Below are 23664 nucleotides of genomic sequence, written 5' to 3'. Positions count from 1 at the left end.
CAGAACCTAAACCTTGAATGATTTGTTTTCCGTTGTCGTTGCGCTAACATCCGCTTTAATATATTTTTTTAAAAGGGCAACATCTAGAAGAAAACTCTGGCCTTGTCCAGCTCAGCTCGTGTTGTTTTGAATAGAGTGGAAAAGTCTGGAAATGCGGTTCGGTCTTTGATCGTTCTGGTTCAGGCTTTGCAAAGTTTCCGCCATACGAAATTGGCTGTTTTAACCTGACTTCATGGTGTCGTTGCCTCTGCCTAAGAACAGTCGCAAGGGAAACACTCATACGGCTAAAGTTTGTTCATCCATTGATGCATCCACGGTATTAAAAGAAAAAACTTGGTTGAGATCCTGACCTATCTCTCAGCCGCAGGCGGTTCTTGGCCACTGTAAGCTGCTTCCTCTTTCCGCTTACAATGAAACAAAGCTACGGCGGTGTATTTAACATGGTGAAATGCCCATGATTGGATTCAAGGTGTGAATAGACATGGGGCCGGTCATCTTCTACTTCGGAAGATATGCAGATTGATTCAAAATTTGGCTTTTTTCAAACGAACCATGTGTTTCAGAAGGCGAATAAAGCATCTGATTGGATCATCTCATACGTTGCTCGACATATCGGAGAGGTACTGTTTACTTGCTTCTGATTTGGTAGGTTGTGCCTACTTTAGAGTGATATGAAATGTCATTTTTATTATTTAAAAAAAAAAACCAGGGTTGTACTTATGATGGTATACGTTGTATCTGCCTTGTGATCAATTAATTTATCCAACTGTGTGAGGCAAACAAATTAATTATATCTTGCTTCCATCCCACTCTTGCTTCTGCATTGACCCAATCAGGCTTCGTGAACAGCTGATCGTGCCGACGACAAAGTCCCCAGTGAGGGAGCGGTTGGCCGCGGTAGGAAACCTAATTTATTAAAGAAGTTGGGAACATAGATCAGACGGTCGAGGTCTCTCTTATCAGAATAAGTCGTACGGGAGACAAAATCCACGCGGTCGGTAGAGGGCTGCCGCGTCGCCCACGCCCAAATCCAACCACCACCCCTACCTCGTCAACATCAGCGGCGGGTCCCACTTGAGAAATAGGGCGTGTGTTTGGACCGAGCATAGCACTCATCTACTCCACCTCTTCTATAAACAAGTTTCCAATTACCAAATTTTTTCCTGCCTAATTTGCCCTCGTCGCAAGGTCCAGAAGAACTCACCGGATTCCAAGAAAAAGCTTGCCGTTCTCACTCTTTTTGTTGTTCGAGATCTTTGATCCAAATCATATTGTTGTCTGGAGACAAAAGGGGAGATGTGCCCGTTGAGGGTGGTGCTGATCTTTCTCTCGGCGACGCTGGCTGGGTTCTTCGTTTTGAGAGGCCTCAAGTCCCAGCCGGAAGTCCACCAGGAGGATCCAGAGCTTGCCCCCAAAGAAGATGTCCCTCTTTCCACCAAGGTAGAAGCCAAAGAAACGAGGATATTCCTTGCTTTCATTCGGGGGACTTAGTTATAGGGTTTCTCATCTGAATAAAATAAAATGTCCTCCCTTTTCTCTCTGTTTTTTCTTCTTTTTCTTGGTCTGATTAGGATGTGGAATTTGTTTCTTTGTTTGTTTCGGACTGATTGCTGGAATGATGATCAAATTAGGTTCGGACAGCGATCTGCACGGGATTTTGGACTTGCGTGGACATGGCGAGCGGGCGCTACTTGTGGAGGACCTTGACCTCCCCGACTTCTGCTCCTGAAAAGAAGCGGCAGAGCTGATCCCGGTAGGGAGATGTTCTTCTTCGCCTCTTCTTTTCTGCTGTAATAATTGTTCATTTATATATATATATATATATATATATATATATATATATATATATATATATATATATATATATATATATATATATATTTGTCCACTCCTTAAGCAACAAATTCGGCGAACTGTTGATCATCTGCATGAAATGTATACCCTTTATTACCTAAAAACATATGAATCGCATCGAGCAGGGTGTTATTTTCTTTTGAAGCTTTCGAGAAGTTTCGATTATGTTTCCCACAGTTTCAGAAATTCTTCTTTCTCTATCCACCTCTTCAATCTCCAGTTTGCTTGATGGCATCAATCTTTCAAAAATCCGTGCACGCACATTGATGAATAATTAATACTGGTAAGCAAAATTTGTTTTGTTAAAGAAATTCTTAAGCAGGATGAAGATTGAAATAACGTTAACAGCATGATCAGATAAGTAGTATTATAATAAATTAGTAATACACTCCACTAGAAGTCATCTTGGGAGGGCAGGAGAGGCGTGAAATCTCCTGGGCTTTCTGTTATTTAATTTTAGCTATGGTGGTACAGTCAATCTACATTATCCTTACTGTAGCATTCTTGGAGTCCAAAAAGCCTGCAGGAAACCATTTGTTATTCCTTGGTCTTGAATGCCTGGAGTTGGCTAACATGCAACTATTCTATAAAGATGGAATAAGAATGTGAATTGCGCAGGCACAACCTGGGTTAGGAGCAAGAGAGCAAATACTGGGCTATAGTTTTTGTTTGATAAAAATTTTAGTTGAAGTATGTATAAAATGCAGCTGCATCTTTGAAAGGAATTTGAGCAGTGTGTTGCTATTTAAGCTGCGCAAATATACTATCGCCGGTGATGAGAATCAATTAGTTGATTTGTTGGCAAAGAATTAATGGATATTATGATCACAATAGCAAGTATGGAGGGGGATTTTCTCGAGGGCTCTTAGAAGAACCACCATTCAAGATGTCAAGGGTAGAAACTTTCATATTTGTATGTTTGTGCATGCGACTGCATGTCCTGTTCAGGAAGTTGGCTTTTAGTTGCGGAGGAAAGAAGAAAATAAGTAGTATTTGTTGTCGGTACATACCATGACCATTAATTAGGATTTCTGGTAGAAGATGCACAGAACTGCACAAACATCATGGAGCAACTCCAGTTTTCAAACATATGGGGTACTAATTACTAAACCAAGGGTACATGAAAGCACATTTGCAACAGTAACTACATGCTCCAAGCTCCTCCCCTATTTGATGACCTTTATCTAAGTCTAATGTAGCCACTAGAGAGAGATCGTGATTTGATCCAGTTAGGTCAATTTCATCATCATCCGCCATCATGTATTTTCAGTCAACATCTTCATCGTTACCATGACACTCTTCAGCTTGATGATTCTACCCGTTTGTGCGATGTGGACGGACGATTAATCTGACAAAAAGGATGTATAAATTTAAGATTCCCCAAATAAATGGGATGTTGCATGTAATTTTTCATATAACTACTTTAACCGACTCATATAGCAGATGACCATTTCATAACGTTCATAGATAGATAAATGCTATCCTTCAAGCATCTTCATCATAAGATCACAAAACTGAGTCCTGATGATCATGTATGAGCTTTCCCAGATGCCAGTGTATTATAACAGACTGCAGCCACGTTTTCTATCCATTTTGCAGTGTAGAAATCAACCGTTGGATCCTGTAAATGCAAGCATCAGTTTGCAGAGGCCATTCATATTATACTGGAGACAGAATTTCAGGGTCCTGCAATTACAGCAGGTAGCTGCAAGAACAGTGACCGCAAAACACACACACACACACACACATATATGTAATCAAGGATCAAGAAGATCACTGATTCATTAAGCAGTCATAATAATAACCTTGCAGCTGCACTACCAGCGGCCTCCCTTGCACAGCTTGTGTGGGAGGTTCCACCCATTCACTGTTGCAATTTTCTGACCTTATACAGAACACCTAATGCCGATTCCGATTACGAAATAATCAGAAGCCCTGCAGCCTTGCTTCCTTCTATCACCAAGCATCCAAAAACAGAACAAGCATCATCCAACCAAATTCAGTTGGTTCAATGAATCCTTCTTTTCTACTGGGCATACGTAAAGGTAAAAAGTGAAAATCTCCTGTATTGCACAGTGTCACTCCAAAGGCCAAAACTATAAAATACCAGCAACAGTTATTTTCAAACACACATTTTGATATTGGAGTGAGTTCACAAAATTAGCATTCATGAAATATAAGAAACTAGAAAATACAGCATAGAGATAAAGATAATGGGCCAACAGTGACAGTTTGCAGCAATTGCTTATGTAAAAATAAAGAAAAAATGCCAATCACTTAATTTTGCAGCAGCTGCTGCTGATGCTTACAATCGCCTTGCCATGCACAAACAATGTCCTTGAGAGCTGGTCTTATGCCCTCTTTCAACAGCTTTTGATACTCCAGAGTATCCCCATCTGACTTCTTTATTTCCACCAAATGAAATGAAGGAGTGACCTCAAAAATCTCAGCATCGATTGCGAGGATCCCCTTCCTCCCTTTCTTTGACCCTTCCATCTTTAACAACCCATAATGCTTTTTCTTCACTCTAAACTTCAAACACCTGGCAACATCCTCCAGCTTTGAGATGATGGCTGTTGCAGGGTGCCTGGAAGTGAACCTTGCTTCTTTGCTGTGGTCTCTTTCCTCAAATAAACCTGAAAGATCAAAACCTGCTGAAAGAGAGATGATATCAAAAGCATTCAAGTTTGTCACCTTAAGTGCTTCTTGCTTTCCCACTACAGTATTGTTGCAATTAGAGGTACTAAAGACTGCAGCGACATCCGCAGGAATATTTTCCTTTGTTTCTGCTTCAATTTTCATCAGTTTACCATCAAAACCCTTACTGAACCAAAAATTCTCCATGATTTTGGTGATTGATATCCTGCTAATCGGATTTGGGTCTAGGATCTTATACAGCAGCTTTCGAACATCAGAAGAGAACCAAGTGGGGCATTTAAATTCACCCTTGCCAATCTTCCTGTACATCTCCATCAGATTTGAATCATGGAAAGGAAGATAACCAGCCAAGAGCACAAACAAAATCACCCCACATGACCAGATATCAGCTTTCGCGCCATCATATCCTTTTCTGTTGATCACCTCAGGAGCAATATAAGCCGGAGTACCACAAGTAGTGTGGAGTAAGCCATCCTGCCTCCTAGACTCCGCAAGGGCACTCAACCCAAAATCTGAGACTTTTAAATCGCCATTTTCATCCAACAGCACATTTTCAGGCTTCAGATCACGGTGGTATACGCCTCTGCTATGGCAATAGTCCACAGCACTGATCAGCTGTTGGAAGTATTTTCGTGCAATATCCTCCTTGAGCCTGCCTTTGGCAACCTTGTTAAAAAGCTCACCACCTTTTACATACTCAATGACAAAGTAAATCTTGGTCTTGCTTGCCATGACCTCATAAAGCTGCACACTATTTGGATGTCTCACCAATTTCATTACCGAGATCTCTCTTTTGATCTGATCTACAAGTCCAACCCTCAGGACCTTCTCTTTGTCGATAATCTTTATAGCAACACTCTGGCCAGTTTTAAGATTCCTAGCATAGTGTACCTTTGCAAAGGTTCCTTGTCCTAGTAATCTCCCTAACTCATACCTTTGCATCAAAACATTCCCTCTATTTTCCATTCCTTTTTATTGTATCTTCAGAAAATAAATGCTGCAGTATCCTGTTACAGAACTCTAACAGCAGAAGAATTCAACCATCGTCACCAAGGTCATGATCCAACGCAGCAGTCTTTATAATTCTCTTAGCTCCAGTGTGCATTAGCAGACACAGCACGAACTGGTTTTGTGTGTGCTGTCTGATCCCATTCAGACTGATCAATGGCAGCTCAAAGGGAGCTACAATCTCATTTAACTCAGACAAGGATACTTGGGCATTCAAGCACATCTTTCAGCATTCCCAGATATATGTCTTCCGTAATTGGCTGTAGATTACAGAAAGAAAGACAAATCAAAAATAAAGATTTTGTACAAGTTTACATAAATACATAACAACTAATCTAGGGTTGGACTTGTAAACTGATGTTCGGAAAGAGAAAAGAATGAAAGAAAGAAAGATCTGACAAGCTTGGAAAAAGAAAGATTAACAACCTCAAACCAGGCAGCTACTAAAAATGGTTTCATCAGATGCATGCATCCCTACATCCATATACATGTATATATATATATATGTGTATATGTACATGCATGACTACATCCACCTATACATACATACATACACACACATACAGATGTTTATATACACATGCGTATATATATTCTGTAACAACCAAGGAACGCACCAAAAAAGCTAGTCTTGATGTGTTATTTGGGCTCCTTAAGCTCTGTATAAGTACTCAAGACCTACCCAATACCTAGCCAACATCGAAATAAACGCACGTCTGCATAAGTCCCAAGGTTCGCCGAACCGGTAACGAGATCCGTCCCGATCGGCGCCCGGTATGATTTGGTACTGGTTCTAGCCGGTTCCGGCCAAATCCAATCGAGTTCCGGCCCCTAGGTGGCCAGAACCATTTTCTAATACCGAATCGACCCGGTTCAGTTCGGTTCAACACTTCTTGATAGGTCCTAACACACTTTCCTTATTTAAGTCCACGTGTTTTTGCCAAGTTAAGGTCCAGATCCAATCAAATATAGTTATAATCACCACGATCGACCCATGGGAGCTCCAAAAGAGCGTGTGTTACGATATTCCCTAGCTCACATAGGCTCTGAGATAGATCCACTCTAAAACTATTTATAACGACCCAAAATCTCACCCATAGAGACACGCGAGTTACCATACATAAGGACTCAGGACCTCAGCCATAAAGGCAAGAGAAGATGTTATTTGGTTTGCTTAGTCTTGTATAAGTACCTAAAATCTACCTAGTGCAGTGCAGCCGTACGTACATACATACATTTGCATGCATGCTTACATGTACATGTAACATAGATGAAAACATACTTGTCTTTGGCAATAAGAAATAAATTAGATAACTTCTTATCGGGCACATAGGCAAACATGATTCTGTTAAATACCCAAACACGTTTCTTAAGAGAAAACGAAATGTAAAGCACGCTTTGAATTTACAAGACCAAAACATTTTTAGCAGAAAACTTCACAAAATCGAGCAAGGAATTGCATCCAAAAGGCTAAATACAGCTGAGGAACAAAACAAATAAAACAAAATTCAAGATCTCATTATCCAGTTACGGTAAGCAGACAAAGGTGCAAATCTATAAGCACAAAGCAGGGATTGCAGCAGTAGCCAAAAAAAAATAGTCCCCTTTCATTCTCTTTATCAAATACAAGATGGGCTCCCATCTTTATTTTTAAAAAAATTTCAACTTCATGAAAAGATGAAATATCGTAGCATTTTTAACACGAAATAATGCAAGAAACCATTCAAATAATCGCAGATAATTTTATATCAAGCAAACTTTAGGATTTGGGACCAAAGAAACAAAGAGCAAAAGATGAAATCTTTCATCGTCAAATCTTATAACAAAAAATCATTCCTCCGAAAAAACATCAGAATCAGCCCACAAAGGGAATCGCAATCTAACAGCCAAAAAAATTAAGGGAAATATGAAACCCAAAGGAAATTTACCTTCCAAATGTACAAGAACTCCTCCGAACCCGAAATCTCGAACTATCCGATGCGATCCAAACCTCTACCTCCAACGGATGGATCGATAAATAAGAGGAGGAGAGGAATGGGAATTGAAATCGAGATCGGGGAGGGGAGGGGGTGGGAGCGGGGGAAGAGGAGAAAACCCTAGCCCTGTCCCTCGCCTCTCGATGGCCTTTTTCTACGGCGATTCGAAACTCCCGCTGTCGCCGACGTTGCGATGTACGAAATTGCCCCTGCTTGTTCTCGAAATTACCGTGAAGAGAGAGAGAGAGAGGGGACTGGGTTGTGGAGGCGGCCAATTAAATAAGAAAAAAAAAAGATACAATGGAGTAGGGACTGGTTCATCCAAATAAAACTTTTAAAGTGATAAGTTGTAAAAAAAATCATCCAGTCCGCATCGCTGTCCGCCTTCTTTTAAATATATAATGTTTTCAAGAAAACACTCTCGTCCAAAATGCCCTACTGAAAGTGATAAGTTGATTTTGGCCTTGCCAATTCCCTCTGGAGGGGTGTCGGATAGGCTGCTTTGGACTCCGACAGGGCAGTCGCGGGTGAGGGCCAGGGATCTTTTTGCGTTGTTCTGCAGGACGCCAGCGCGACAGATCGTGGGAGGATGGATATGGAGATTACGGATTCACCCACGGGTGGCACTTTTCATCTGGAAGGTGGCTTGGGGATGTCTCCCGACTAGGAGTTTACTTGTTCGGCGTGGTATGGGGGTATCTCAGTTTTGTGAGACGTGCGGTGATATCGTGGAGACCATTGAGCATGTTCTCCTGCTGTGCCCTAGAGCTCGACAGATATGGCAGTGTTCTTCGGTTCCCTTGATTGATGCGGTAGTCTCGACGCAGGATCTGCTGCGGATGTTGAGAGAATCCATGTGTAGGCCCAGGTTGGCAGCGGAGGGGATACTGAGGGCGTACCTGTCTTATTACATTTGGTTGGATAGGAACGCAGGCATATTTGAGGGGAGGCGGGTGCTTCCGAGGATGGTGGTGGACAGAGCGGCACGACATGCGAGGGAGGTTATGGCGGCTGCCACTGAGTTTTCTTCTGGGATGGCCAGGGACACCTGGGGTACTTCTCACGCTGTTTCAGCGCCCCATTTCGTTACTGTCTCTTGGGTACCCCCACCCCTTGGCTATCTCAAAGTAAACTTCGATGGCAGTAGGTCACTAGACGGTTTGCCTGGAGGGGTCGGCTTTGTGATCAGGGATCACGGTGGTAGGTTGGTGGCTGCAGGTGGGCGTTGGACATCTGGGATTACGGTTGTTGGTGCGGAGCTGCGGGCTGCTTGGGAGGGCTTATCCTATGCCAGGCAGGTCCTGGGCGCCGAGCGAGTGTTCCTCGAGGGAGACTCAGCGGTGGTGATCGATTGGATCCGGGGGATGGACAGGTACGGTGATCGTCACCCCCTCATTCGGGAGACTCGGAGGATGGCTCAGATGATGGTCGGTTTTCAGATTGGTCATGTATTTAGAGAGGCGAACAGGGCCGCAGACTGGGTCGCCTCTTTTGTGGCCCGGCATTCCGAGGATGTTTTGTGGACGTCTACTATAGACGCTCCTTCTTCTTTGTTGTCTTTTATTTCTACGGACATGGCGGGTTGTACTCATGTTAGATCTATTTGAATGAGTAGCCGTTTTTTACCAAAAAAAAAAAAAAGACAAAATCTAAGCCATCTCGGTCGGCTAAGAGGTTGATTGATCTACGGTCGGGATCTTGATGCAGCTTGGGATAATTCTAAATAGGTGTAATTTCCGCAAAGGTGGATAAGTTTGGTATTGCTTAGAAGGTTAACAAAAACTGCACTTAGTTTCTTTTTTTGAGGCCGGTTGGGTTATATCTTTTTGTAAGACCCAGCAGGCTTCTTATGTAGTATTGTTAGCACTAATAGAAAACTATCTTGGTGAGCTGCATGGAAATGATTAGCAGTGCTCGAACCAGGATAATTTGTATTTATATCAATTTAGATTCAATAATTAACAAGCTGAAGTTTATATTATCTACAATAAAACTGCTCTGATAGGAACAAATCATCCATAGAATATTGTCATCTATGGAGAGTTGGAGAGGGAGATGACGGTGACACGCATTGTCTTATTGGCATAGGTTTCATGAACTTAGTTGAATAGGTCAAAAAAAATGCTTGGTTGGTGATTGTAATGCATATATTCAATAGAAGACTTAATGGGAAAGTATTCATTATCATATAGTCTAGCCAGAAAACTTTTGACACAGACATGGCAACCAAATGATTATAATAATAAAAATATGAAGAATAAAAGTAAGTAACTTTTGATAATATCACTATAGTTTTATATAAATCCAATCGCAACATCTGCGGTGAATAATTTATTTAGGTTAAATAAAAATGGATGCTCGAGATCTCTAAGCAATTTCTTTTTTTATATTTTTTTAAAATAAATCTCCACTAACATTTTCAAGAGGAAACAGGTCAAGACACATAAGAGCTAATGTTAATGTGAATTCAATTTGGCTTATCTCGAACCCAAACTGTAGACTTGGAGCCAACTAGGCCATAGACCAAGGCACCAAGCTAACAAATAGAGACGTGTATGCCCAATGGGCCCAAAGTATCATTAGCTCTCGTGGAAACCATCTGCGCCCCAGCTAAAACTAGTAAAAGATGGACGGCTAATGGTTTACTTAATTAATCATAACTGTTAATTTATATTAGTATATAACCTGTTTGATGCATGGTGTATGATTGTTTTTTTTTCCAACAAATTTTAAAATATAATATAGAAACATAATAAATTATAATAAATAAAAAAACTTCAACAATGGAAAAAAATTTATATTAGAAAATAAAATTTATTAATTATTGAGTAAAAAATTCTATTATTAGTACTGATATTATTGATACCCATATCTATATGATGAGTGGAGAATTTTGCATAAAATAAACTGTGCTGTAAAAATACTTATCATTAACATAGACGCTATTAATATTTGCCTCATCTATGCACAGTAGACATTTTTTTTTCCTTCTTTTCAACTATTTTAAAAATATAATATGGTAATATAATAAATTGTAATAAATAAAAAATAATTATTATTAATTTTTTAATAATATATTAAGTAATAAATTTTAATGGTAGTAGAAGCTGAACCTTTTTCTCTCTATATATAATAAGACTATAGAGAACCATGTGGCCATACAAGTATTCAATATGGATGAGCCATGTGGCATCAGAAATAGTCGTTGCTCCAAAAATCCTGACCGTCCAGGCTAATCGACATATATTTTTACATTATTGTCCCTCTATGATGGCATAAATTGTTTAACCGAAAGGGGGTATTTTGTCACTTTGCCAAGCAAAATAGCAGCCATTTAATCTAGTTATTTTGTCACTCTGCCAAGCAATATTCATGGACACGCTTGGATTAAATCACTTTTATAAAAAAAATATTCTTCTAAAAAGTTAGTGCTCATTATTTTAACTTCCAAACTTATTTACTCCATTTAATTCAGAAAGTAGAATGCCCGAGATAAATAATTTTTACCTCCTTTTGCTCTGTTTGATGGAGCCTAATCTTTTTTTTTTTGTGTGCATAGAGCAAGCAATGGAAGGAGCTTCTAATAGAGCAATGTATCCGATCTAAAATCTTACGGTTGAGATTTGATAGTAGCATAAATTTACCACAAGATTTCAAATGATCGAAGATCCTGATGTATAACTATAATAAAGAATTTGTTATTTGCTTAATTAAGTGGGTATTTAATTCAGTTAGAAATAAGATAATAGCTACTACAACAAATATTATTAGTTGTTGTAACGTGAAGTAATGGTCAATTGCAGAAAAAGATAATATTATTTTTCAAATTGTTTGCCAGTAAATATTTGCACGACATTTCAAGCTCATACAAGAATCCTATATCCAATAGGAGCTTCCTTTTTTCAACAGTTCGCCGATCTCCACTGCCATTCCTCATGAAGTTTCCGGATGGGTCGTCGACTATGGTCCAGATCGGTCCATCTGGCCTGGTGTTTACAGGTTTAGAATTTTATGCAACACGAGAATTAGGATCGATTACCAAATCCCAAGTCAAGCCGAAGCTAGAGTCCTTAGAGAGAGATTTGAATATAGAGGGTGGTGATTGCCATTGCCATTGGATTAGAGGACTAAGGAAGAAGAAGGCAGAGGCGAGCGTTCGACGATCATGAAGGGGATGAGGAATGACTAGGGGTTTAAGAGAACAGCAATGGACAAAAGGAATTTCTTTTTTGGTTAGGAGGACTTATGGGCAAAAAAGGCGAGATTTAGTTCTAATATTTTTGACATAGAAGGACATATGGGTAATATTCGCTTGAGCTTACTTTTTTTTTTTAAAGGGGTAAAGAGCTTGAACCCGCCGTTAAATTCCTTGTTCTTTCCAGGTTTTCTTTTTAGTTTCCTCAAGAAATTAAACACTATGCGCCAGAGAGATCACAAACAAGCATAAACAAATTGAGATAACCTTGAAACGTGGTAAAAAACAAAGTAGTTGATTTATTTTTCATAAAATTATTCCATAGTTCATCAGTAATAATTAGCAGATGCTCATCTTTTCAGCTAAAGCTTGCCGTTGCGCATCGGTCTTTCCTTCTAAATTCTTTTGTTCAAAAGAATCTTGTGTGCATGCGTGTATGTGCATAAGAGGAAAAATTATTGGTTGGACCAAATCTACTACTGAGTTGGTGGATCGGTTCAACTACAAATAGACACGCACGGCAAAATATAGAGAGATAAGAAAAAAGGGGAAAAAGAGAACCAAGGCATCCCTTTCTCCTTGTTGTTTTGTAGTTGGACCAATCCACCAGCTCAGCCGGGATCTGGTCTAACTAAAAATTTCTCGCACGAGAGGGATAATATATTAGATAAGAAGACTGAGCATTTGGAATGAAAATTAATACTACACACTTGGAGGGAAAATTAAGCACTCACCATTGGAAATTCTAAATTGGGCAGCGTTCCAAGCAAAAAGACTCAAAACTTACGTGGCTAACCGGATGGGGCCCTAAGTGAAGGGGCAGGCCAGACTCAATTACTGAAAGCCCCCCGGGTCCGTACCAAATTGCATTCCCGTCAAGCCCGTGCTGCAGATTGTGGGTCAGAGTCCAGAATGGCGCAGGCCTGGCCCTGTCTAGATTTAATCGATCAGATCCGGATATTAAAATGACTACAGTGCTAAATTTGAGCATGATCAAACCTAACCTGGTTGTGTTGGATTGGTTTGAATTCCACCGGCTCCAGATCCATTCCCTTCTCTTAACAAAGAGGCCGATAGAACAACATGAGATAACCCTTCCCTAATCTTCTGGGACCTACCAAAGCCTGATAAATGCCAACTGTAAGCCTAGTTCTTCAGTATCACCACTAAGAAATATAACAAGCAGAGTTAATTGGCCATCTTTAATTCTAAAATCCATGCAGTTACCCTTGGTGGTATCATCTACCAAAAGGTGTGATTATGTGACACCATCTGCCAACTCTCTACTATATGCTTAGTGTGGGTATAGTTACAGGTTTGCAAGCACAAAAAAATTTAACTACAGGCGAAGGTTTCACAATAAAAAAAGAAGAAGAAAAAAAAGATCAGGACATACAATGGAATTTTCAAGAGTTTGGGACAAAATTAAGAATGTATGATCCATCACCAAAGTATTTCCATATTTATTAACATGAAAACAAACAGGATAGCCAGTAACAGCACTTGACATCAGCTATTTGTAATCCATAAAAGCTGAATGATTTATGTGCAAATTGTAAAATCCATTTAAAATTTGAGAACATCAGTATGGATTTTCGATAAGTTTGTTTATCGAGAAAAATTTCAAGAATCATTCATCCATATCTACTCATAACAATTGACTTAAATGAAGGTATATACGAACATAACCAGGTTAAGATTAACAATGGTGGAGGTCATTGTTCCTTGTTTTTATTTTTTATTTTTATCTTTCATGTGCAAATAATAACCAAAGCCATTGCCGATTGATTAGTCTCCAGGACACTAGGCCTTATTTGGAGACCTGAAACAATTTTAGCCACAATGTAGAGAGGTTGGAGCAACAAGAGAGTAGGGTTGCTCAAGACACAATAGCTCATGTTCTTTGAGCACAAAATGGCTCAAAGTTTCAGATGAACTTCTGATAACTGATACTTTTTTGGATGGTCAACAGCCGCATCATAATTCATAACAACGATTGTTTGACTTGTTCCGTCTGGCCAAGGGAGCTGCGCTGAGCTGTATTAAGCTGGATGATATCAAAGGCCCAACCGGCAGGTGGCAACGGTGGAGTGGGTCCTCGTATGCTATACAAGCGGCAGCATTCGAGCTAAGCATACAAAAATCCTAATTGCCGGTCACCTTTTGTTGGTATAATAAATTAATCTGTACTATTATAATGTTCACAATCATTTTATCAAGGAACATGTCGACAAAGTAATCATGTTGCATGTCTAATGGTGTCGACCATAGAAATCATGTCGAATAATGTCACGGATGCCGCCATGCAACCATAAAAATTTAAATATCAAGATACACTTCTACTTGATCCAAGTGAAAGGCCAATTGCTGCATCAAGTGCCGGTTGGCAAGATCCAAAATTCATTTGCAATCACACAGGCAGCTATACGATTGGTATTGGTCAAGAAAAAAGTGAAAAGAAATGTAGCTCCAGTTTCTCCGGAAATATAACATCCCATATCATCTTGACTTAGATCTTGTTTACCCTCTTTTTTAAAATATGCTGAACAAAATATGCTGAGCAAAATTCAAGTCAAGATCTATGCTGAACAAAATCCTTGTATTGAATACCAAGTCGGATTCCTTGTATTGAATAAAATATGCTGAACAAAATCCTTGCTTGCCTGATGAAAAGTCTCATCGTGATTATATGTATCAGAAATCTAGAGGGTGCAACTGACTTGTGTCAATATCAGAAGGTCTAGAGGTAATGGAGAAGGATTACCCCTTGTTGAGGTGTAGTGTTAACATATTTAAATGAAGAAGAAGAAGAGGAAGATCTGAAAAAATTCCCCCTACTTCAATAGTCAAAAGCCTATACACTCGTAAGAAAAATTTATGCCTCCCTCCTCCCATTGCTCTTCACTATTTCACACCACTTCATTTCCACCTCATGGTACATACACATGTGGACATCAATAAACTCTATGCTATTGCTACATGAGAGCTCTCAATTAACATGAGAACTAATAATACAACATAACAATCTTTCTGGATGATGATGATGATGATGATGATGATGAGGACAAGGGCATGCAGAAGAGCTCAGGGCATGTAGAGCTTGTCGCCGCATTTGCAACGCCAGGCCTCCGGGTAGTACTCGGTGATCTCGGGCGTGCCCGGCGGCACCGGCACGTGCACCGGGGTGCACGGCGTGCACGAACCGCACTTGGACGTACACCGCGGCGGGTACGACCCCGGGCCCCCGCTCAGCTCCCGCCACCGCACCAATCCTCCCTGCGACCAACCCCAGCTCACGTTAGCAACACTGTCCGTCCAAAAGCTGAAATGCGCCCGAGGAGGCGAGCTCCTCTGGGCGCATGTTAGTGGAAGCCATGTGTATTTGCCGGTTAACTAAGTCGCCGATCTTCTATAATGCGCCGGCCGCTCATTGTGGGAACCGGGGCAAAGGCAGCCCATATAGACATAAAGCACATTATTAATTAATAATTAGAGATAATGGAGGCGATAATTGGGCTAAAAGTGAACAGAATAATGAGGAGAAGAGGAAGGAAGAGCACCTGAGTAGAAGAATCCGTTCTTGAGCTTCTAATCTCTGCTGAAATAACAGAGAAAATGTGTAAATATAAGTTCAGAATGGTGCTGTACTTTTAAAAAAAAAACAGTCAGAAAGGTGTCCAATTTTGGTATAACAAGGCACGCGCGCAGAGAAAGAGAAGCAAATGGGCAGGGACTCGAAAGACAGATGGAGAAAAGCCTAAACTTCTGGCAGGCAAATAAATTTTGATGTCTGAAACTGTGAAAATAGAATCAGTGAGTCACTTCAGAGTGAAATGACACTGCTATAGATTCTACTTAATGCTAATAAAAGTATATTCTTTGGTCATGTCCTCCAAGTGAAAAATAATGGCAGCAAATGAGCCAAGCTTCATAGCCATCATTGTTCCAGAAGAATAGAAACAGAGATTTTTAAAGAAGATAACAGAAACAGAGAGAAGCGGACAATGGAAATGCGTTGCATCTCTTTGGTAAATTTTCCGACTTCTCTAAAGGAAGTAAATAGAGCGATAAAAATTGAACCTTCCTCGCCTAAATGAGCAGTCCTGCTGTTGGTGCTGGCGATCAAAGCGCAGGCAGAGAAGAGGCAGATGAAAACCCAGCATAAAAGAGCCGACTTTGAGAAGGATCCACCTCTCCTCCTCTCTCTCATCAACTCCATCAACACCGCCTCTTAAAGAAGCAAGTAGAAACCGAAGGAGAAAAGGAGCAGAAAAGAAACAGAGAGCTATCGAGATCTCAAGCCATATCTCCTCGTTCTTCTTTCTAACTGTAGCAGCGCCGGATCTCAGAAACTACCTCTCGAACAAGACAAGCAGAGAAATATAATATACTTACAAGAACCGCTCTCTCTCTCTCCCGCTCTCTCTGACTTCCCTCAGACTTTTCTCGACCCTCCTCCTCTCTCTCTCTCTATATCTATCTATCCATCTGCGTGTCCCTGAGGAAGCGGCGAAAAATCTCTTGAGAAACTGGCTCGCCTAGAGCTCTATATGCTTTTTACTATGAAATGACGGATTTACCCTATTATTTCAGCCAGCAGAATCCATGAATTTACCTTTGGAGATCGTCTTTAGGGTTTTAAAAAAAAAAAAAAAAAAGAGTACAACAGCCACTCACCCAATTCTAACATAAGTGCAGCCAACATAGTTGAGAGAAAAAAGGTAGCGTAAAAATGGAGAGGTGGCTACAAAATATGTCCAAAAAACTTCTTCTAAATACTGAGTAGCAAAAGAAGTGATCCAATTTGTAGTTCTATTCGTTTCTCGATACACATAAGTGGCTGAAAATTAGAACAATTTTTGTCTGCACTAGTTTTCTATTAAAGCTGCCAACCCAAAAAATACAAGAGAGATTTTTTTTTTTTTCTAATGCTGTCATCGCGATTCTCCTGCCAATCCCAAAGAATTAATTAAATAATTAAGTTACCATGTAATACATTGATGGTGCTTATCGTCCAAGGCTATATTAGTCAATTCAGCTAACGATTCCCGTTTTTTTTCTTTGAGAAATAATGGAGGAAGTGAAATACCGTGGTTACCATTGGTTAGTCCTGGTTACCGTGGATGCATCCAGCAAAATCCAAAGCTTCACGTGGTTCTCTGTAAACGAAGAGGGAGAGGAGAGAGAGACGTAAGAAAAGAAGAATATATTCTTTATTCCATACCACAAATAGTATCATAGCCCTTTTTTTTTTGCAATTGAAGATGGCTACGTACTGCTCATATATAGCATATCTACAGCTCATATACAGCTATAATAAAACTTATGTACATCAATCTTTACAGCTTATATACAGCTAACATTCTTCCTCAAACTTAAGATGGGAGTGAATATGCCAACTTAAATTTGCTAACCAAATCACGATGACGCCACAGTGAATGTGCCTTTGTAAAAATATCAGCAAGCTGATCTGCAGAAACAACATATATCAACTGAAGAGTGCCTTGCTTGATATGATGTACTGATACCATGTAAATAGAGAGGGAGAGAAAAGAGATGTATGAAAAGAAGAATATGTTATTAATTTCATACACAAACAATGTCATAGCGCATCTTTTATAGATAAAGGTGGCTATCCATAGCTCATATATAGCTCATGTATATAATAAATGTATACAACTTATATACAGCTACAATACAATTCACATACATTCATCTTTACAGCTTATATACAGCTAACATTCTCAATTACTTTGCATGTCCATAAACTTTTCTAGTTTCAGAAAATGAAAATAATTTTTGAGAAGGACATAGTTTTTTTTTTTTTTTTTTTGTACAACGGTGCCTAAAGGACAGAGTTCATTGTTAATTTTTTTCTTAAGGAAAATCCCTAAGCTCCTTTCTCACCAAATTTGCCAGCTACGGGCCATGCGTAGCCGATCCCAAGTTTTTCTCGTCGAGAACAGAATTCTTTTGCGTCTCCACAAAAACCAAAGGACCTGAACATTCCGTGGCTTGCCTTTCAAATTACGACGCTCATTAGAGGTGACCAAAGGATTATGGAGAATGGCCACTTAAGAAGATGGAAAATAGTTTCCAAGGTAGAGCCACATAGTGAATATACCAAACTTGCCGAAGATCCTTTTTGCCTAGCATCTCCCCAGTGTGTAGTCTATTTTCCACTGCAAGTTAGAGGAAGATTTGCACTTTATCTGAGACATCCGCCTTCCAAATTATTTTGGAGTAAGGACAAAGCACACCTCTCATGGTGATGAATGTATAGTAAGAGTCACCAGACAATCTAATGTTTCATTTCGAATTCCTCCAATTCCATAATGAAATAACTGAAGTGTGGGTCATTTTTGTCCTAAGATAGAGCTCAGCAAAAAGAAAAGTGATAGTGGGATTGGTCCTACCCAAGAGTCCTCCCAAAATCTGAAATTATATCTATTACCCATCTTAAGGATCGAGCTCCTTACTGATATCGTTTTAAATAGGCAAAACTTTTAACTATATCATGCACACCAAGTTTTCTTCTGGTATAATAAACACTACAAATCCGGTTCTTCCATGGAGCCCTTGCACCACTCGTCAACTTCCAAGCCCGTTCAGCCTACAATACATTATTCATATTTCTTTTGTTTTTAATGTTGGATTAACTGTCGCGCCCATGCTGTTCAAGCACATAGCTGTTATACCACAAAGAGAGAGAAGATCTCACGAGAGAGAAGAAATTAATTAGCTTCTAACCTATGCAGGACTTGAGTGCCTTAGGTGATGGATCCACAGGTTATTTATAGAGCTAGGTTAGGGACCCGGATCTTTATCTTTAAGGTTTATCTCTAATTAGTTTCCATCCATCACAAAAACTACCTGATAAGATAAAATCTGAATAATAGATTGGATTAAGTCACAATTTAAACGAGATTGTGTTTATTTTAATGTGGGTAAACTTGATCAAGTGGGCCATATCAAGTCTCCTAAAATTAGGAGACGTGCTGACATTTAATTCCTAGGTCCTCTACTTTCTCGCGGTTGACACTAATTACCTAATTCATAAGGCAACGAAAACTACTAATACTTTCTTCCCCCCTCCCATAGAAAAGCATGCCTCATTCGGTCAAGTTTGTTGAAGTTTGAAGATAGATATGAATAAGAAGGCAAGGCAGTTCACACAATATTAGTCTGCATTATCCTTTTCCCAGTGGATAGCATTTTCCCTTTCCAAGTTGCAAGTATGGAACTAATTTTCTCCAATAAAAGCATCCAGATCTATTCAGGCAGTTTCCTGTTACTTAGAGACAGCTTGAGGTAAGTGAATGGGAGAATGCCTTTTTTGCAATTCATCGTAGTAGCAAAAGTAGATGCTTCATCTTCCTCTACAATGCTTTCAACTGCTGGAAGAACTGCTTTAGCTACAACAATACTGCCTCATTTGCTGGAGCAGAACAGCAACGTACCACTGGCAAAATGCTAACTTTTAATACCATTGAAACAAAGGTTCTTGCTATAATAGCCTAAATAAAACATTTGCGACTAGAATGAAAAGGGAAGGCAAAAGTGGGTCGAACCTTGATGATTTTGACCTTTCGATCGTTAGGTCCTTTTGCACTCTACTTAATAGGTCAATGCATGCATAACCTGGGATTTTATCATGTGAACAAAAGTTCGATGTTAAGCAACAGAAAGGAGAAAGCAACTGGGAGTAAGGTGATACTTTGTTTCTGAAGGATCGAAAATTTTGTAAACGCAAACTAAAAGAAAGGTATTTATATGATATTTCTTACTTATCATATAAAATATATGTTGCAATATTAAAGGTGTAACTATGATTGATTAGACATTCCGCACTGATGGGGGGGGGGGGGGGGGGGGAGAATAGATCGTTCATCTCACAACAAAAGGGCCATCCAATGTAAGCCCAATAGACACCAACGCCAGTTAGATACGTCCTCGGTCCGGCCCAAAATCAGCCCGACCTCGGACTCCGCCGAGAGCTCTTTCAACCTTCTGTATTCGCCGACTTACCCGACCAAGTTTGGGGCGCCTTCTGTATTCGCCGACTCGCCCAACCAAGTTTGGGGCACCTCCTGCATTCGCCGACTCGCCCCGACCGAGTTCGAGGCGCCCTCTCCAGTAATATGCCCTGATCATTGAGCTCGGGGCGCTCCGCCAAGCACACATCTGAACCCGAAATGCTAGGCTGGCCTTAGCACCTATCTAGCCGACCTCACCAAATGCCTGATGAGACCTCTCGATGAACTTGGCCTCGCCAACGACCGCACCTATGTGCGTGCCTATACCTTCTTACGTGACCGTATATTACGACGTCACCACGCCATGCTTCGCTTACCGGCCCACGACAGCCAAGGACAGTGCCATGCTACTCCGGTCATACCCTGCTACGGTTGTCAGCGCCTTACGATTTTCAAGAATGGACTCCACCGCGCGCCACAAGCAAGCTCTGGCTACGCGTCACTCCCACTCATGATGGAAATCGGTCATACCCTACTACGGCTGTTAATGCCTTACCATTCCCAAGAACGGACTCCACCGTGCGCCACAAGCGAGCTCTGGTTGCGCGCCACTTCCACTCATGATAGGAACAGGCCATACCTCCGCCATCTAAGCGCTTCTACCGAGACTATAAAAAATCCCAAAACAGGTAATGCTTAAGAAACTTTTGGCTGGACCAACTAGACCCCACTCTAACTTGATCGTCGGAGGGCCCTCACCGAAAATACCGGTGAAGCTTTGTGCAAGTACATCGCCAACTGCAGGAGGTGGCTTTCATCCTCTTCCTCCACACTCCGGCGGCTCCCTTCGACTCCTCCGGCATGGTCACCCTCGGGCCAGATTTGAACCACAACAAGTACTACATATTTGATATGTACCAAAAAGTTGGACATTTGTTACATCAACACGGATACTAGATTTTAACAAAATAGAATTATATAATTGAAACTTTTTTTTTGTGGTATAATGGCTGCTTATTTTACTCTAGTGTATGTGCAGCCAACCGAATCAAGAGCAAGAACCTGGCACAGTGGTGTAGGAGGGACCTCTTGATAAGTTCAGAAAACCTCTTCAGAATGCTGAGCCGCATACGTAGCAACCTAGTCTATGGTTCGATTTGCCTTTTGATAGACATGCACTATCTAAAAAATGTTGCATTCCATCATAATTGGAACTATTTGAAGTGGAATAGAACAACCTCTTGCAGATGCAAACACCTTGTTCAATTTTGTTTGGACTTTTAGGCAACAACATTTTTTTATTTCTTTTTCTTTTTTTTTTGTTTTTATTTTTTTGTTTTTTTTTGTTTTTTTGTTTTTTTCTTTTGGTAAAAGTGGCTACTCATTTCATATAACTCTAACGTGAGTACAGCCTACTAAATCGCGAGAAAGTAAAAGATGCAAATAAGGATGAACGTCAGAGTCAGACGTCCAAGTAAAATTTCCGGAATGCCGGGCAACATAAGAGGCGACCCAGTCTGCAGCCCTGTTCGTCTTCCTGAACACGTGTCCTATCTGAACGTCGCCCATCAACCGCGCCACCCTACGGACCTTCCGAATGAGGGGATGACCATCCCCAACCGATTCACCCCTCGGAGCCAGTCGATAACCACAGATGAATCTCCCTCAAGGCCAGATCCACTCCATACTAAGTACCTACCATATATAGGATATACCTTTATTTCATTTTGTTTTTTTTGTTTTGGGGGGGGGGATATTGTGGTCATTTGGAAATTGGGAGGTGTGGATGGACTCAATAATTGGAACTAAGGGGCGAAGGGAAGGAACCGACGCATCGGGTAGTGGAGCCTGCAGGCTGACTCAGGCATCCGTGGACCGCTTGTCTGCCAATCGTCCTCACCCTTTTTTTTTTACCGCATTTATCCCTCTCCACCTACGGAGTTACATCCGTGGCCGAGCGCCGTGGTGGTTAAAAAAAAATAAAAAAATAAAAAAGAAAAACTCGGCGCCCGCTCACGTGACTTCGTCCTGTGCGAGAAAAGAGTTGGAAGATTCTGGAACGAGGATTTGCTTGAAGACAATTCCACTGATCCGACGATTCCGGTTGTCTGAGAGAAAAATAGATAACGGTTTTTTTTTTTAAAAAAAAAATCCGCATTTCATACTAGTCTTGTATAAGCATTGCCAGCGGCTTTTTTGGGCGGCCAGAAAAAGCCGATCCGTGGAAGCCTTAGGTTTATGACTCAAAGTAGCTGAACTAATTTGTCAAAATTACTTAAAAATAATTAAATACATAAACTAAATTAACATATGAATAAGAATGTTTTGGTGTTCTTTCATTGTTTTCTAAGAAAAAAATAATTAAATCTCACTCTTTTTTTGTCCTATTTCATTTTAATTTTTTTTTTAATAGAAAGATATAACTTTGATATTAAATGCAAAGCATGTCTGACATAATGTTTGATAATCAATTCAAAGAGAGTTTACCTACAACTAAGTTTGTGATTTTGGGAATATTTCTCACGGATTCCAGCTTTTTTATTATATCCTTGGTTCTTATACTAAACATCAATTACACAAAATTGAGACCACCAAATGCACCAAATGTTGGCAATCATTGCTGCAATCCTAACTTAACTAGGATCAGTGGTGTCTTATTTGAGTACGACACGGTGATAGTGATCAGGTGTCCAAGTAGGAGTTTATTTATTCGAGCCAAGATTGGTTAATATATATACGAAGTTGAATTCTAGTGGGTTTTGATTGAATAGCTCAGGTATGACGGTTGTTGTTTGTTTGTTTTTGTGCCTTCAATAGCTCAGGTATGTGAGAGATTTAGAGAGGAAGAGAGACTTGAGCATCTTTATATGGAAGCTTTTCAGGTTGGCGTTTTTAGAATGGCCTAAGGAAGGTCTATTGTGAGACTTTGGGTGTTGGTCCCTGGTGGTAGAGAAAAAGAAAAGGAATTGGGCTAGCTTCTAGTTATGAGTTTTGTTATATTTTATTAATAAAATTTTGCTTTAGTTCTCTTTTTAAAGTTTTCTCTTTCAATATTACTTTTTCGTAATTCTTTGTTGCAAATACTTTTATATTTGGTGCTTGTTCTTCTGATTGTAGACCGACATATTTGATTTATACTGAGTAGCATGCCGTACTATACTAAAATATACATCTCCATGTTCCAACGAAGAAAATCAATTTTGCTTCCTCAAGTTTGTAGGATTGATTTCTTTGATTTTTGGCTCCTCCGAGTTTTGTGTGAAACCTTCCTTTCTTGAGCTCAGCAACAATTGGCAGCAACTACGTACAACTTGCACTTCAACTTATTTATTGACTAATGAAGATAGAGGAGTATATAGATCTTCATAGCATAATATGTGCCAAGCCACATTATTGCTAATTTATGGCTGACATTATTACGATGCTCAATATAACAAATACTCTATGGTACAGCTTAATAAGGACCCCATTAGCACTTAATGGTCCGCCACATTATATATGTCTTAGCTAGTGGGATTGTTGTGGATACATCTTAATATAAGCCAATTCTCTTAATGCTCCTGTGCATAAGGCATCTTCATTTTTTTATTTTTCCCTCATAAAAAACTCTATTCCACAGTGAATCCCATAAAGAATTAGAAAATTTTTTTGTTATATTTTGACACATATCTCCACAGCGCACCCCTCATCCAATACGAGAAGATGGATATTATATGCAAATACGCTCGATCAATAATTTTGCAAGAAAAATCGATTTAAACTATTTTACAAATTAATATATATTTAATTTTTTCTAATAATTTTAGTTAGTTTCGAATGGAAGGCAGGTTGTAGCTTGGGTATCCAATTAATATGTATCAAGCATCCAGTAAATTTATGTTGCTCATATCGCATTGAGACCTAGAATTAAACTCGCTTGAAAATTTCTAATTATATATATTATTTTGCTAAAAAATTCAATCCTTTCTTACAAAATCGATAATTAAATAATTTTTTT

At 39.9% G+C, this 23664-nt stretch overlaps 2 protein-coding genes across 3 annotated transcripts; both read right to left on the bottom strand.

Moving 5' to 3' along the window:
* Positions 1-3951: 3951 nt before the first annotated feature.
* Positions 3952-7635, bottom strand: LOC103708879 (CBL-interacting protein kinase 18-like). Its single transcript, XM_008793979.4, has 2 exons — positions 7449-7635; positions 3952-5780 (listed from the first exon to the last, which is right to left on the bottom strand). The coding sequence occupies exon 2, from the start codon at positions 5476-5478 to the stop codon at positions 4132-4134; it is 1347 nt and encodes a 448-aa protein (XP_008792201.2). The 5' UTR covers positions 5479-5780; positions 7449-7635; the 3' UTR covers positions 3952-4131.
* A 6876-nt stretch (positions 7636-14511) lies between these two features.
* On the bottom strand, positions 14512-16195 carry LOC103708881 (EPIDERMAL PATTERNING FACTOR-like protein 4). 2 transcript variants are annotated; one of them, XM_008793982.4, is made up of 3 exons: positions 15772-16195; positions 15252-15289; positions 14512-14967 (listed from the first exon to the last, which is right to left on the bottom strand). In XM_008793982.4, exons 1-3 carry the CDS (start codon positions 15908-15910, stop codon positions 14776-14778), a joined length of 369 nt encoding a protein of 122 aa, XP_008792204.2. In that variant the 5' UTR covers positions 15911-16195; the 3' UTR covers positions 14512-14775. The 2 variants fall into 2 exon arrangements, with proteins under 2 accessions (XP_008792204.2, XP_008792205.2); XM_008793983.4 differs by having other exon boundaries at positions 15252-15286; positions 15772-16183.
* Positions 16196-23664: the final 7469 nt, after the last annotated feature.

The sequence above is a fragment of the Phoenix dactylifera genome, chromosome 12 (assembly GCF_009389715.1).
Source record: "Phoenix dactylifera cultivar Barhee BC4 chromosome 12, palm_55x_up_171113_PBpolish2nd_filt_p, whole genome shotgun sequence".
NCBI lineage: Eukaryota > Viridiplantae > Streptophyta > Magnoliopsida > Arecales > Arecaceae > Phoenix > Phoenix dactylifera.
This window is presented reverse-complemented; position numbering and strand designations above follow the sequence as displayed.